The sequence below is a fragment of the Trachemys scripta genome, chromosome 2 (assembly GCF_013100865.1).
Source record: "Trachemys scripta elegans isolate TJP31775 chromosome 2, CAS_Tse_1.0, whole genome shotgun sequence".
In the NCBI taxonomy this organism is placed as follows: domain Eukaryota; kingdom Metazoa; phylum Chordata; order Testudines; family Emydidae; genus Trachemys; species Trachemys scripta.
The window spans coordinates 168,220,953-168,236,869 of record NC_048299.1 but is presented as its reverse complement, the minus strand read 5'-3'; the positions used below and the strand labels follow the sequence as shown (position 1 = coordinate 168,236,869).

Sequence of the window (15,917 nt, the reverse complement as noted above, 5' to 3'; positions counted from 1 at the left end):
AAAGAGAGGGCCAGCCAGGTTTCCTTCTTCCAAACCTGAACACAAGCAGCAAAGACTGCTGTCTAAATAATATATAACAATAAAACACCATCAAGGTATCAACCAACAATGTTCAGAAAACTAGAAATTTGCCTAGGTTTTTTTATGCTAAGGATTTTATGCATACCACTAAATTCTCCCCCATATTTGCACATAAACAAGCAAGCAAGCAAAAGCACAGTTTACATAAACACACAAGTGGACCAGTCTTGGTCCCATTTAAATCTGTGAGCTGAGTAAGATAAGAATCAGGGCCCATACGCTGAAGATGAGCAGCACTTATTTTTGTGCAATACATGGCTTCCAAGAAAAGCAAAAGCAAAACAAATGTATAAAATTAATCATTCTATCCAACAATACCATCAACTTAAAAAAGAAAACACACTTCTGTCTGAATCTTGTTCCTACTGCTTGATTCAAGTCATCTCCAATTACTATAATCGAAATAAAAGGGGGGAAATCGCCTTTTTTAGTTTACTTTTGCAGTTGACTGCACTTTCTGCATCACTTTCTTCTGACTTGTCTTTTGTTTGTTTTGCATATATGTGTGGCTTTCATACTGACACAGGAGAATGAAATACATTTTAAAAATAGGTCATGTGGTTGTAAAACCACAAAAATTATCAGTTGGATTCGGGAGCACGGGTAGTATCTGAAATTAATTTAAAATAATTTATTTAATTACTAGATTAGATTTCAAACTGACAGCGTTCCTGTAAACAAGGTTTGCTTTAATATATTTTGCCTTCTTCCTCATAATTCTTTCATATTTTGGAGATCAATATGACAGCAATAGAACCTCTAGTACAATGGTGCCAAAACTTTTCCTGGCACACCCCCTCTTACCCATAATGGAATCTGTCCACACCCTCCTCCCCTTTACTGCACAGTTGGCTCAGCAGAGGAGCTTGGGCTGAAGGCAGAGCTGGAGGGAGAACTGAGGATGGGGGAGGAGCTGGGGCTAGAGGCGGAGCTGGCATGGGCATGGAGAAGGAATGAGGGCGGAGCTGGAGGAGAGGGAGCAGAGTGGAGCTGCAGCTGGGGCTGAGCTGGGGGGGGGGGCAAGCAGGGCAATTTGCCCCAGGTCCCGCAAGGGCCCCCACAAGAATATAGTATTCTAGAATATTGCAACTTTTTTTTATGGAAGGGGCCCCCAAAATTGCTTTGCCCCAGGCCCCCTGAATCCTCTGGGCGGCCCTGGTGGAGTGGAGCTGCGGCTGGAGCCGGAGCTGGGATAGGTGATGTTCCCTCCTTGCATCCCGTGGGGCTGACTCAGGTCCCGCCATGCACCCCCCAAAACATTCCTCTGTACCCCCCTAGGGGGCACACCCCACAGCTTAGTGACCAATGCTCTAGTTCCAACGACTGAAAGGAAACTAAACTGAGATGGAGTCATCACTGCACTAGCCTGTAAATCTACTTTTACTTACCTAACCTTTCCCAAGCCTTCGAAACTAGATTTTACTGGCTAAATGAAGACTGCAGGTTTTTTTAGGATTCCTTAAAATATATGAATAAAGAAACATAAAGTGTGGTTGTCTCTGAGAATTTTAGGAAGAATGTTATAAAGAATCTGCAAATAAAAATGGAAAATTCCATTTTAAATGTGTTTATTGTCCCTGTTGCCCAGAACAAGAGAGGTATATGGCACAAAGACAATAAAAATCCTTCGTTTCTTCTATTCATATTCCCTTAATTCACACAACCAGCCTACAATGCCTCATTCTGTGACCTACAGCTACCAAGGAAGCCCCAAGGAGTATGGTGCTGGCCATGAAAGTTCAATTAATTGCATTTCTGTAGAACAATTTAAAGTTTCTTAGAACAATTTTAATTTTGTTTTTAACAAAGAAGAATGTTTGAGAAGGTACTATATGTAATTAAACAAAACTGAAATTTATTTTAAATTGCTTGCTTGCTTTCCACAAGGATAGCCAAAATAAAACAACTTGTGTATATACAGTGTACAAATTATACACACAGAAAGATTATTCTCCAGTCAATATTGTGGTATTTATCTGTATTATTTACAGACAACGCATTATTTTATAAACACACTGTAAACTGGATCAGAAATGTAGCTGATAGAATTAAAAAAACTCAAGCATAGGTGCAGTTAAATATCAGTTTAATCAGTGAAAATGGTGCACCACAAATACACCTTTTCTGAAGACAAACTCACTATTTAAATAGCATATAATAGATACACTGTAATGTTAGAAACACTGCTACACCAAATAATACATATTGGTGATATTATATTAAAAAAGAAAATCAATCATCGATACTGGTGTGATATGAACTACGATGGCAACCTTACGTTAGTAGTGACAAAACTACCAGCAGAGCTGGAAGTTGGAGCCATTTTATTTGCAGGTCTGGAAAAATCTGGATGCTTACGAGTACAGATGGGAGAAAACTGGAGGCTGATGGTGCAGCTGTGGTAAAGGAGTGATAACCCATAGAGCAGAGGAGGGTAAATCTAAGATTTATTAAATAAATGAGGAGAACGTACTAACTGAATTATAACCTCATAATTCATAGTTAATTGTTTATTCCATGAGCCATATGCTGTCCAGGAGCTGCGTGTGTGCAGACAACAGGTAACATATACCCTTTGTCAGAGCCAATTCCAACAAAGCTGAGGCCTCTTGCAAAATCTTGGGCCCACAACTGCAAGATGAAATGCATGACCTCTCTTCACCTATCAAACTCCCATGTAAACTCAATTTCAGGAGAGGTGTATGTCCTTGTGGAAAGAATAAGGAAAATGGTGGATGGAAGTTACCTGTTAAACAGAAAGAGACAGAGGGAAACCTTTGCTACACTTCCCAGGGACATTTTTCCCCCAAGAGTCCTTGTGCTATCACCCTGCCTCAAAGCTCTCAAACAGCACAAAGCAAAACATACTCAACAACACGTGACACCAGACCACAACAAGCAGGAGTCAACACATTATCATAACTTAATAGATTCATGCAGGCTAAGGCCAGAAGGGATCATCCAATCATCTAATCTGACCTCCTGCACATCACAGGCCATTACATTTCACTATCCCCATATTAAGCCCAAAGAATGCATAGATTTCAAGGCCTGAAGGGACCATTGTGATCATCTAGTCTGACCTCCTGTACCACACAGGCCATAGAACTTTCCCAAAATAATTCCTAGAACATACTTTTTAGAAAAACATCCAATCGTGATTTAAAAATTGTCTGTGATAGAGAATCCACTAGGACCCATGGTAAATTTCCCAATGGTTAATTACCCTCACTGCCAAAAATTTACACCTTCTTTTCAATCTGAAGTTGTCTAATTTCAATTTCCAGCCATTGGATCATGCTGTATCTTTATCTGCTAGACTGAAGAGCCCATTATCAATTATTTGTTCCCTATGTAGATACTCATAGGCTGTAATCAAGTTATTCCCTAACATTTTCTTAGTTAAGCTAAATAGATTGAGCTCTGACATAAAGGCATGTTTTCTAACCCTTTAATTTCTTGTGGCTCTTTTCTGAACCCTCTCCAATTTATCAATAACCTTGAATTGTGGGCACCAGAACTGGATACAGAATTCCAGCAGGGGTCACACCGTGCCAGATACAGAAATAAAATAACCTCTACTCTATTCAAGATTCCCTGGTTTATGCATCCCAGGATGCGCAACTTTAGTTAGACCAAAGCATTTCAGTCCTCATGAAACTAAACTGTGTGCAATAAACGGAGAACAGGAGAGACCAAGGTGCCAGCAATGCCCAAAGGGCCCTGCAATAACAGCAAATTGATTCGGCGAGATATGACCAAATATGCCCATAATCTGGGGTGTTCCTACAATGTGGAGCCTTCCTGTGACTGTAGGTTTGGCAACATTGTCTGAATCAGCCATAGGCCTTTATGATTGAAATTACTGAACTTTGGGAACAGTTCAAAGAAGTACAAGTAATATTGGACTGATATTAGTTATTGACTTCATGATCATCCTGCCCTTCTCCTACCACTCAACCTTTCAACTGCCCAACCTCTCCCTCTCGCATTGCCTTCTCAACTTTCACTTCAATAATCCCTTCCTCTTCCCAACTTCAACCCAAAGAGCCCCTTATGGGTTTGTAATACAAAGAACTAACCTGACTTCTGGCGGCCAACAGTCTGTCCATGTGGTATGAATGTTACACCCTTTCCCCTGCCCTTTTTCTGGGTTTGTCTGTTAAGGACTCAAGTCTGCAACCATTTAAGAACACAAGAAATTTTATGCATGACAGCAGTCCTATTAAATTCAACAGGGCTACTTATTTTCATAAAGTTATTCTGGTGTGCAAGTGTTTGCAGCACTGGAGCCTTAGGACAGTGGTTCTCAACCAGGGGTACGCGTACCCCTGGGACTATGCAGAGGTCTTCCAGGGGAGATACATCAATTCATCTAGATATTTGCCTAGTTTTACAACAGGATACATAAAAAGCACTAGTGAAGTCAGTACAAATTAAAATTTCATACAGACAATGACTTGTATATACTGCTCTATATACTATACACTGAAATGTGAGTACAATATTTATATTTCAATTGATTTATTTTATAATTATATGGTAAAAATGAAAAAGTAAGCAATTTTTCAGTAATAGGGTACTGTGACACTTGTATTTTTATGTTTGATTTTGTAAGCAAGTAGTTTTTAAGTGAGGTGAAATTTGGGGGGTACCCAAGGCAAATCAGATTCCTGAAAGGGGTACAGTAGTCTGGAAAAGTTGAGAGCCACTGCCTTAGGACATGCGCTTAACTTTAACAATTCTAAAAGTCTAATTAGGTTCAACTTTCCAAATGCAGGATATTATGTTTTGGTTAAGAAGTACCCTTAAAATATGTGACAGAGAAGTCTACCACAAGCCATTTAAAGACACTGATTCTGCACTGAGAACCAGAGAGACACACTCCTGTTGAGGTTAGTGGCAAAGGTGCTGGAACAATTTGTATAGTGGAGGTGCTGAGCCAAATTGATCCAAACTGTAAACCCTGTATATGATGGCAACCACCGGCAGCACTCAAGCACACCTAGTTTCAGCACCTATGGTCAATGGAGTGCCGGGTGGGCACAGGGGTCAACCTGCATGGTTTTCAATGCAGGATTGGGATCTAAAGGAGGAAACTTACAAATAATTATGAGTAAGGATTCAATCCTGCAAACATTTACACATATGTATAAATGTTTGCAAGACTGCCCCAATCCCGCAATCAGGTTTGCAGTCAGACCCTTGCTGAACCAAATTTAAACCTGGCTTAATTTTTCAGGAAAATTTCCTCACTATTGACAGGGCCTGTAGGTTTCACTGTGGTCTCCCACCAGTACAAATCAAGAGTAGTATCACTAGAGTTACAGCAGAATAAATCTGATGTGAATTAGTAAATAAGCAGTAAAAGCACAAAAATAGGGTGTTTTAGGCGCTCCAAAGATGTGCAGGGGAAAGTCTCTCTTTTCAATATTTTGTTTGCAGGATTAATAATGCGCATGGAACAGATCGTTCTGGTTTCTAAGGACTTAGCAAACACTATGTAACATTTGCTTAACAGGAAGTGAACATGTACAGTGAAGATTGTAGAGCTGGTTGAAAAATGGAAAAGATTTTGTGGGATATATTGAAAGCTTCCATTTTGCAGGAACCAGTTTTCCATGAAACTTTGAGACTTTTTAAAAAAATACATATTTTTAGCCAAAATCTTGCTCAAAATAGTCACTGAACTTTTAGCAATGGGAATGTTAGACAGCACCTTGAAACACAATTTCGATAGGAGTTATAATTTATAAAATGGATAAAAACATCATACTGCCTGAAAAAAATAGCAAAAAGGTCAAAGAGGTGACCAGTTTTTCCTGAACTGGTGGGGGGGGGGGGAGAGAGAATATGCTCACTATGCATCAGAAAACGTTTCACTTAACACAAGTATCAGAGGGGTAGCCGTGTTAGTCCGTATCCACAAAAACAACACAGCTTCCACCCACTTTAACCCTCTGGGAGGCAGGCAGGGGGCAGAGTAAAGGGTCTTTGTTCTGAGCACTTCACTGTGCAACCTGGGGCGAACACCCTCTTGGTCCCTAAATAAATCAATCAGGAACACCGTAATATTCATAACGCGAAGTGGGGTGGGAGATTGGGGATGTCTCAGGCCCAGAGCAGCCCCCCAGGGGAGGCTGTGAACGCCCATCCCCGTGGCCGGTAGGCTGCCCGCTAGAGGCAGGGCTGCACACCGGGGAACCACGCGGCGGCAGCGAGCCTAGGAAGCGCCTCTGGCCCCTGCAGCGGCTGTCCCCCCGCCCCGCACCGTATCCCCACGTGGGGCCCCACGGGGGCCCTCCCAGCCGCCACTCACCGTCCCCCTCGGCTCTCTCGCCCGGCGGGCTTGCCGCTGTAGCTGCCCGAGCCCCGCCTGACACGCCGCGAGCGGAGGCCGCCGCCGGGACCGAAGCGCTGGGTGCCGAGCGGCAGAGCCGCCCCCGGGCAGGGGGCGGCCCTGGTCTCCGCCCCGCCCCGGGGTCCCCGCGCCCCCGCCCGGGGCTGAGGCGGCCGCCCTGAGCTCAGGCTCCTGCGCGGGCGGGTGGGCGAAGGGGCCTTCGCGGGAGGACCCAACTGTGCCAGCAACATGGCAGCGTCCAGCCGGGCCCAGGTGCTGCGCCTGTACCGGGCCCTGCTGCGGGAGAGCCAGCGCTTCACCGCCTACGGCTACAGGTGGGCCCCGGCCGGGGGAGACACGTGCCCGGGAACCTGCTGGGGGGTGGGGGAGGCCGGGGTCCCCTCAGGTCCCTGGGTTTTGGAGGGGCGGGAGGCCCTAGAACAGGTTCTGTCTCCCCCCCCCCCCCCCNGGGGGTGGGGGAGGCCGGGGTCCCCTCAGGTCCCTGGGTTTTGGAGGGGCGGGAGGCCCTAGAACAGGTTCTGTCTCCCCCCCCGCCCCGATCTGTGTTCTGTGGCAGGGGGCACAGCTCAGGTTCCAGGCCCCCCCGGGGGGGGGTAGCTACAGGCCAGTTCCCCCCCCCCCCATCCATCCGTTCTACTGGGCTGGAGGTACAGGCCAGGTTCTCTTGCTCGGGCCTCCTGCATTAGGGTGGGACAAACCAGTTTTTCCTGTATAAGGCCCACTTACTTTTACTGGGTGTGAGGAGCACAACCGGGTTCTGAACTCAACACCTGTTACTCCAGTGGGAGCCTCATCCTTGCATTGGGTGGGAGCAGAGGGCAGGTTCGTTCACGCACATCTGAGCCCCCTGTATTTCTCAGAGTAAGGGCACACAGATTCGGTTCCATCCTTTGAGCTACTTTTTTCCACCCCACGTGCTGGACATGTGGCTGTTTCTCCCCTCCCCCCCCCCCATGGGGTTTATGGGACGGTGCTGGACATGTGGCTGTTTCTCCCCCCCTCCCCCCCATGGGGTTTATGGGACGGCTTGACCCCAGGTCCCTCAGACCCTGGCATTCCACCAAGAGGGCATGTCTAGATTACTAGGGCACAACTGGCTAGCTGTATGCCTGATATTGCTTATAGTTATCCAGTTAATTTACTAAATATATAGGGCTGCTCCTCAGCAGTACTGATGATAAGACTACATAGCAGGGATGGGCAAACTTTTTGGCCCGAGGGCCACATTGTGGTTGCGAAACTATATGGAGGGCCAGGTACGGAAGGCTGTGCCTCTCCAAATAGCCTGTCCCCTATCTGCCTCCTCCCACTTCCCACCCCCTGACTGCCCCCTGACCCATCCAACTCCCCCTGCTCCTTGACCCCTGACGGTCCCTTCCTGGGACCCCCGCCCCCAAGACCCCACCCCCTATCCAACCCCCCCTGCTCCCTGTCCCCTGACTGCCCCCCCCTCCCCGGACTCCCTGCCCCTTACCCAACCCTCCCCGCCCCCTTACGCTGCTCAGTGCAGCAGGAGCTCGCAGCCCTGCCGCCCGCACTGCCTGACAGGAGTGGCGGGCCAGAGCGCTGGCAGCAGGGGAGGAGGGACAGCAGGGGAGGGGCCGGGGGCTAGCCTCCCTGACCAGGAGCTCAGGGGCCAGGCAGGTCAGTCCCACGGGCCGTAGTTTACCCACCTCTGCTATATAGCAATGATGATACGAAGTTAAATGGAATTGTTGCTTTATTTTAGATAAGACTTTCAATTCTGGTCCTTCCTATTTTCATGTATCACCCTTATGTTAACCATTTTAAAGCGTAGGAATTATGATAAGATGTGCACTTATATTGGATTCTTGGAAGTTTTCATGTAGAGATGAAATCTTTCCCTTTCTTCAGTGAAATGTCTTGATTTTGATGAGTCTGTCTTTAAATACTGTAAAATGGGAAATATTGTCTAAATACAATTTTTGCTATATTTATGAGTTTGAAAACACTAAAAATAATGGCAACTTCTCAGAATACGCAAACAGCAGCACTTGCCTGCAGACCATCTGGGAACAAGAAAACAATTCTACCTGCTGTTTTTTTTTTTTTATAAGACACCCATCAATGAAGTATATGAGCACGTAACGAAAATGAATGTGTTGGTAGTTTCTTCTATTCTAAGATAAACAGTTCTACAGCATCTTTAGGGCTCACATAATGTGGTGTTGTGGTTGGTATCTTAGCACAAACTTCATAAGGAATTACATTTATTCTGAAGGGCAAAATGATAAAAGTTAAACTCACTGTTTCATGGATTTAGTGGGAGGATTTTTTAAGCACATATACTATTGCTTATGAGTCTATGCACAGAGTATGAATCGTCTGCTACTGTCTCCCTATTTTACAGTCTTAATTTTTTTTCTGAAATATTTACATTTAGAGTCAAACATGGAGTCAAATATTTTTGAATTTCTTCTGTCTTGCCTATTTATGAATGGCAATGTAAATGTTTTCATAAACATATTCTGTACTTGGTCTCCCGATACCACAGTTCCTTCTCTGAATCCACAGTTATTTTGCTGCCATGACTGTAAAGGGTAATGTTAGTTTCAGAGTTACAGAGCTTGCTACTGATAGGCTTTAGACTAATAATGCACAGGATCATCTCCAGAGTCTGGCAATAAAAAATATGGAGTGCTCTGAAGCCCAGATATGTGGGCCATGTTTTAATAGCAGGAGAGAATTTAGTAGATAGTAAGTAATTTCATGTCTGCTAGTCTGCTGTATTACACATGCATGTGGTCCAAAGGAATAAAGTGTGATTTAAGATGGTAGGAAAAGAATCAGAAGGTGGAAGGTGATGTTGAGGTGTCTATAGCAATACACTTGATAAGAAGCATCTGTGTGTTTTTATTTGGTAAATAACTTCTTTTGTTGCATAGGTGTGTTTTTCTTGGGTTTTAAGTAAAAAATAAACATCAATATTACAAAGGTCTCAGCAGACACTTGCAACAAGTGTAAAATATAGTTTTTGATTTTAGTTCAAATTGGATAAATTCAAGATCTGGAGAATCAGGGTTTACCTGTAGAAGAACAGGAAAACACTGAAGGACTAAAAATGTCTTAATTAACATAAAGATCTTATAAAAGGAAAACATTGTGCTTCCTGCTCTCCCCCTAAAAGTCTGGTCCTTTATAGAAGGTGCCAGATGGGCCAAGAATGAAGGATTGAGGGTTAAATTGCTGCACTCTGAGACCGTTTGCAGGCATAAGACCAGAGTAAAGAGAGTAGTCCAAAGAAACTGCTTACAGATTTTTGAGGCCCTGCATCCCAAAGTTCAGAAGGATCAGAGGAACTTGTTCATAGTTTATTATATTAAACTTGAGGTGGGTGTCCATTTGCTTTGTAAACATTTACTGAAATTATCAGCTGATATCATGGGCTCCCTACAGATTTGCATATTATAAATATTAATCTTGCTGAGGGGTTTTCTTATGCGTGCCAAAAATAAAACAAAAGATCACACCTTTCCTGCCTAGTGTAGATAGGGGAAATGAAGGAAGGAAGTAGTCTTTGGTGGGGAATTTGAGAGTAGATAAAGATTTACTGTGACCCCCAAATTGTGAAAAACAAATAATAAACAGCCTTAAGAACATAAGAACGGCCGTACCAGGTCAGACCAAAAGTCCATCTAGCCCAGTATCCTCTCTACCGACAGTGGCCAATGCCAGGTGCCCCAGAGGGAGTGGACCTAACAGGCAATGATCAAGTGATTTCTCTCCTGCCATCCATCTCCATCCTCTGACAAACAGAGTCTAGGGACACCATTCCTTACCCATCGTGGCTAATAGCCATTAATGGACTTAACCACCGTGAATTTATCCAGTTCTCTTTAAATGTTGTTATAGTCCTAGCCTTCACAACCTCCTCAGGTAAGGAGTTCCACAAGTTGACTGTGCGCTGTGTGAAGAAGAACTTACTTGTATTTGTTTTAAATCTGCTGCCTGTTAATTTCATTTTGTAACTCCTAGTTCTTGTATTATGGGAATAAGTAAATAACTTTTCCTTATCCACTTTCTCCACATCACTCATGATTTTATATACCTCTATCACATCCCCCCATAGTCTCCTCTTTTCCAAGCTAAAGAGTCCTAGCCTCTTTAATCTCTCCTCATATGGGACCCGTTCCAAACCCCTAATCATTTTAGTTGCCCTTTTCTGAACCTTTTCTAGTGCCAATATATCTTTTTTGAGATGAGGAGACCACATCTGTACGCAGTATTCGAGATGTGGGCATACCATCGATTTATATAAGGGCAATAATATATTCTCAGTCTTATTCTGTATCCCCTTTTTAATGATTCCTAACATCCTGTTTGCTTTTTTGACCGCCTCTGCACACTGCGTGAACATCTTCAGAGAACTATCCACGATTGACTCCAAGATCTTTTTCCTAACTTGTTGTAGCTAAATTAGCCCCCATCATATTGTATGTATAGTTGGGGTTATTTTTTCCAATGTGCATTACTTTACATTTATCCACATTAAATTTCATTTGCCATTTTGTTGTCCAATCACTTAGTTTTGTGAGAACTTTTTGAAGTTCTTTAGTCTGCTTTGGTCTTAACTATCTTGAGCAGTTTAGTATCATCTGCAAACTTTGCCACCTCACTGTTTACCCCTTTCTCCAGATCATTTATGAATAAGTTGAATAGGATTGGTCTGAGGACTGACCCTTGGGGAACACCACTAGTTACCCCTCTCCGTTCTGAGAATTTACCATTAATTCCTACCCTTTGTTCCCTGTCTTTTAACCAGTTCTCAATCAATGAAAAGCATGAATCCACATGCACTTACTCAAGGAGGCTATCAGATTCTGCCAGCTAAGACATAGAATTGGGTGGTGGTAATAAATTGATCATGCAGATTATATTAAAAAAAATTCTTCTGTACTCTCTCAAATAACTAATAATCTTGCTTTTTTTCATGCTATAGAAAAATGATTTTATGAGAGAAAATTGTTGTAGCATTCTGTTTGAATGTTGTTTAAATCAATAATCTACCTCTGGTTGAATGTTCTAAAATTTATGATTCTGCTCCAAGCAAACTGCCAGTTGTTTTGGTTCTTTTTGTGTTGTTTTGTTTTTTGAAACATAATAAGTCATCACATTTTGCATCTGTTTTAATATCTCCTCCTCCCCATTCCTCCTTTTGCTTTGTGCTTCCAGCCTATCCTCCTGGTGTTTTTGTTATCCTTTTCTCCTATCTGTAGCATCAGTGTCTGACATGTTTGCATATTTTAGCAATTACTTTTTACTTTCTCCCCTGTTGGCTAGATACAAGTGCTACAGACCTTGGTTTTATTCTGTTTTGTAAAATAGTCTGATATAGACTAAAACTGATAATGCAAAAACAGAATGCCACATGCTATCTGTTGATCCATTGTTTATATGTAGTAAATCTTTCTGACCCTACGTGAATAATGGGGATAAATTAAGTATCTAGAATCAGTCAATTATATCTCCTCTTGGTGAACACTTGGTATATCATTCAAGGTAAATTGGAAAACTGGGACTTAGATTTCTCCATTCTGTGGATCAGCCTTGTCAATCAGTTTACCAGAATTTGATCTGCTAATCTTTAACTTTTTTATTTTTTAAAAAGGCTGATTTTATAACATCAAGAGATTAAATTGAGACTGTGTTTATGGACTTCCTCTGATTTAGGTGTTCTCTAGGTTTCTGATACATGGGAGGTTAGTGAAGTCAAGATCTCCAGGTTCTATTCCTGGTTCTTCCACTGATTCCAGTTTGGGCAAATTACTTAATTGTCTGTGCCTCAGTTTACCCATTTCTAAAGGTGATATATTCACCTACTTCACCAGGATGTTGTGAGACTTGTATTTGTATTTGGAAAGTGGAATTTGTCATTCAGCTTTCTCCTGAGTAAGTTTTGATTGGCTAGTGCCAGATCTCCTGTGAATAAGGCTAATGTTCTTGAGTCGATCATGGAATGTTGCTTGTATCTAATGTATCACTGGGTCCCGTTTCGATGATGACATCAATTCTGTGTTGAAACAGCTGGTACCAGCACAGTATGTCAATGATCCATCAACTTGTGCAGAAAAAAGTGCTGAGAAATTAGTGATATTTTTATCTTGCTTTCAATCCCGTAGCCAGCAATGGACACTAATTTATTTGAGCAGTTGGCCATTTCTAGTGCCCCAAAGGCCTAACACAAATTCTGGTGGTGAGTAGAGCTGTTCATGTGCCTGTTCTCATCTTTGGATTTAGGCTGAAAGACTTGGATATTTGGGTTATCCCTAATTGTGGCCTGGCCATCAATTTGTATGTATCAGTGCACAAGCTCATGAATCTAATGAAAGAGTGAGCCAGTTTCTTTTCATGCATCAACAGAACTGTAAGCCATAATAAAGACTACAATATCTTTATTCCTGGTTATATAGAGAGTACTACCAAATTCACAGTCCATTTTGGTCAATTTCACAGTCATAGGATTTTAAAAAATATAAATTTCATGATTTCAGCTTTTTAAATCTGAAATGTCATGGTGGTGCAATTGTAAGGGTCCTGACCCATAAAGGAGTTGGGGGGGGGGGTTGACCGGGGTCTGAGTGGGGGCCAGCTGAGGTCACTCAATTAGGGCAAACTGCAAAGAACGGGGTAGATAATCGCAGAAATCATAGAACTGGAAGGGACCTCGAGAAGTCCTCTAGTCCAGTCCTTTGCACTCAAGGCAGGACTAAGTATTATCTAGGCCATCCCTGACAGGTATATGTCCAACCTGCTCTTAAAAATTCCCAATGATGGAGATTCCACAACCTCCCTAGGCAATTTATTCCAGTGCTTAACCACTCTGACAGTTGGGAAGTTTTTCCTAATGTCCAACCTAAACCGCCTTGCTGCAATTTAAGCCCATTGCTTCTTGTCCAATCCTCAGAGGTTAAGAAGAACAATTTTTCTCCCTCCTTGTAACAGCCTTGTATGTACTTGAAAACTGTTATCATGTCCCATCTCCGTCTTGTCTTCTCCAGACTAAGCAAACCCAACTTTTTCAGTCTTCCATCATAGGTCATGTTTTCTAGACCTTTAATAATTTTTGTTGCTCTTCTCTGGACTTTCTCCAATTTGTCCACATCTTTCCTGAAATGTGGCGCCCAGAACTGGACACAATACTCCAGTTGAGGCCTAATCAGCGCAGAGTAGAGCGGAAGAATTACTTCTTGTGTCTTGCTTACAATACTCCTGCTAATGCATCCCAGAATGATGTTTGCTTTTTTTGCAACAGCATTACACTGTTCACTCATATTTAGCTTGTGATCCACTATGACCCCAGATCTCTTTCCACAGTACTCCCTCCTAGGCAGTCATTTCCCCTTTTGTATGTGTGCCACTGATTGTTCCTTCCTAAGTGGAGTATTTTGCATTTGTCCTTATTGAATTTCATCTTATTTACTTCAGACCGTTTCTCCAGTTTGTCCAGATCATTTTGAATTTTAATCCTATCCTCCAAAGCATGTGCAACCCCTCCCAGCTTGGTATCGTCTGCAAACTTTATAAGTGTACTCTCTATGCCATTATCTAAATCATCGATGAAGATATTGAACAGAACCGGACCCAGAACCCATCCCTGTGGGACCTCATTTGTTATGCCCTTCCAGCATGACTGTGAACCACTGATAACTACTCTCTGGAAATGATTTTCCAACCAGTTGTGCACCCACCTTATAGTAGCTCCATCTAGGTTGTATTGCCCTACTTTGTTTATGAGACAATCATTGGAGACAGTATCAAAAGCCTTACTAAAGTCAAGATATACCACATCTGCCACTTCCCCCCATCCACAAGGCTTGGTACCCTGTCAAAGAAAACTATCAGGTTGGTTTCACACAATTTGTTCTTGACAAATCCATGCTGACTGTTGTTTATTACCTTATTATCTTCTAGGTGTTTGCAAATTGCTTAATTATTTGCTCCATTATCTTTCCGGGTACAGAAGTTAAACTGACTGGTCTGTAATTTCCCGGGTTCTCCTTATTTCCCTTTTTATAGATGGGCACTATATTTGCCCTTTTCCAGTCTTCTGGAATGTCTCCTGTCTTCCAGGACTTTTCAAATTGCTAATAGCTCAGATATCTCCTCAGTCAGCCCCTTGAGTATTCTAGGATGCGTTTCATCAGGTCCTCCTGATTTGAAGACATCTAATTTGTCTAAGGCCGTGGCTACACTCAAAACTTCAAAGTGCTGCCGCGGGGGTGCCGCAGCAGCACTTTGAAGTCTGAGTGTGGTCACACGCCAGTGCTTGGAGAGAGCTCTTCCAGCGCTGCAGGTACTCCACCTCCACGAGTGGATTAGCTTACAGCCCGGCTCCCAGCGCTGGGGCACTGTTTACACTGGCGCTTTACAGCGCTGTAACTTGCTGCGCTCAGGGGGGTGTTCTTTCACACCCCTGAGCGAGAAAGTTGCAGCGCTGTAAAGCGCAAGTGTAGCCAAGCCCTAAGTCATTTTTGTTCTTTCCCTGTTTTAGACTCTGATCCTACCTCATTTTCACTGGCATTCACTATGTTAGACGTCCAGTTGCCACCAACCTTCATGGTGAAAACTGAAACAAAGAAGTCATTTAGCACCTCTGCCATTTTCACATTTTCTGTTACTGTCTTTCCCCCTCATTGAGTAACGGGCGTACTCTGTCCTAGGTCTTCCTCTTGCTTCCCCAAAGCTGGTGGATATTTTAAATACTTAGATTTACCAAGACAGCATAAAACAGCTTCTTTATTACCTCACTGGTTGCCCAGAAGCCAACACCACAGTTCCCTTGAAGTAACCCAGCCTCAGGCCTCCATCCAAATACCCAAGTCAAATATGATGAAGATATCTGAAAATCTTATTTCATCATATAAAAGAAAAGGTTCTACCAATCCCAAAGGATCAGACACATTACCTCCCAGGTTAATGAATCTTCCAGATCTTATCCAAATGTATACAGCCGATTCTTATTAACTAAACTAAAATTTATTAAAAAAACGAGAGAGAGAGAGTATGGTTAAAAGATCAGTATACATACAGACGTGAGTTCAATTCTTGAGGTTCAGATTCATAGCAGAGATGGTGAGCTTTGTTAGTTGCAAAGAGTTCTTTCAGAAATAGTCCATAGGTTATAGTACAATGTTTATATTTCAGGCGGTCCAGTCAGAACTGGAATCTCAGTCCTTGTGGCTTAGGCTTCCCCTGCATGAAACCTCAGGCAGATCTGAGATAAAAAGGATCAGGCCCCAAGGATCTTTTATACAATTTCAGGTCTTCCTTGACCAGTTGAAGTCTCTCTTGGAACAAATAGGTAAGCAGGGCGTATTTGAAGTGGGTCCATCACCGGTACTTAGCTATACGAATTAATATAAGACATGAGACAACTGCCTGTTCCTCCACCATTCACTGATGATTTGATATACATTTCAAAGAGAGATGAATATAGAGCAGGGTGGATTTGAAG

The 15,917-nt window shown here is 42.9% G+C and overlaps 2 protein-coding genes across 4 annotated transcripts in view; one reads left to right on the top strand and one right to left on the bottom strand.

Annotated features, from left to right (window-relative positions):
* Positions 1-6,535, bottom strand: part of FARS2 (phenylalanyl-tRNA synthetase 2, mitochondrial) — a 114,229-nt gene extending 107,694 nt beyond the window's left edge. The window contains exons 1-2 of the mRNA XM_034762257.1: positions 6,401-6,535; positions 4,164-4,257 (exon numbers count right to left, since the gene is read on the bottom strand). The gene's annotated coding sequence lies outside the window, so the exon portion shown is untranslated. The remainder of the gene's footprint in view (positions 1-4,163; positions 4,258-6,400) is intronic.
* LYRM4 (LYR motif containing 4) overlaps positions 6,440-15,917 on the top strand; it is a 142,794-nt gene continuing 133,316 nt past the window's right edge. Inside the window, exon 1 of one of the 3 annotated variants that reach the window (XR_004644648.1) lies at positions 6,440-6,756. Coding sequence is in view for 1 of the 3 variants with exons in the window: in XM_034762259.1 (XP_034618150.1) it covers positions 6,671-6,756 (86 nt within the window). In the remaining 2 variants the exon portion in view is untranslated. The remainder of the gene's footprint in view (positions 6,757-15,917) is intronic. The other 2 variants (XR_004644647.1, XM_034762259.1) reach the window with 2 other exon arrangements.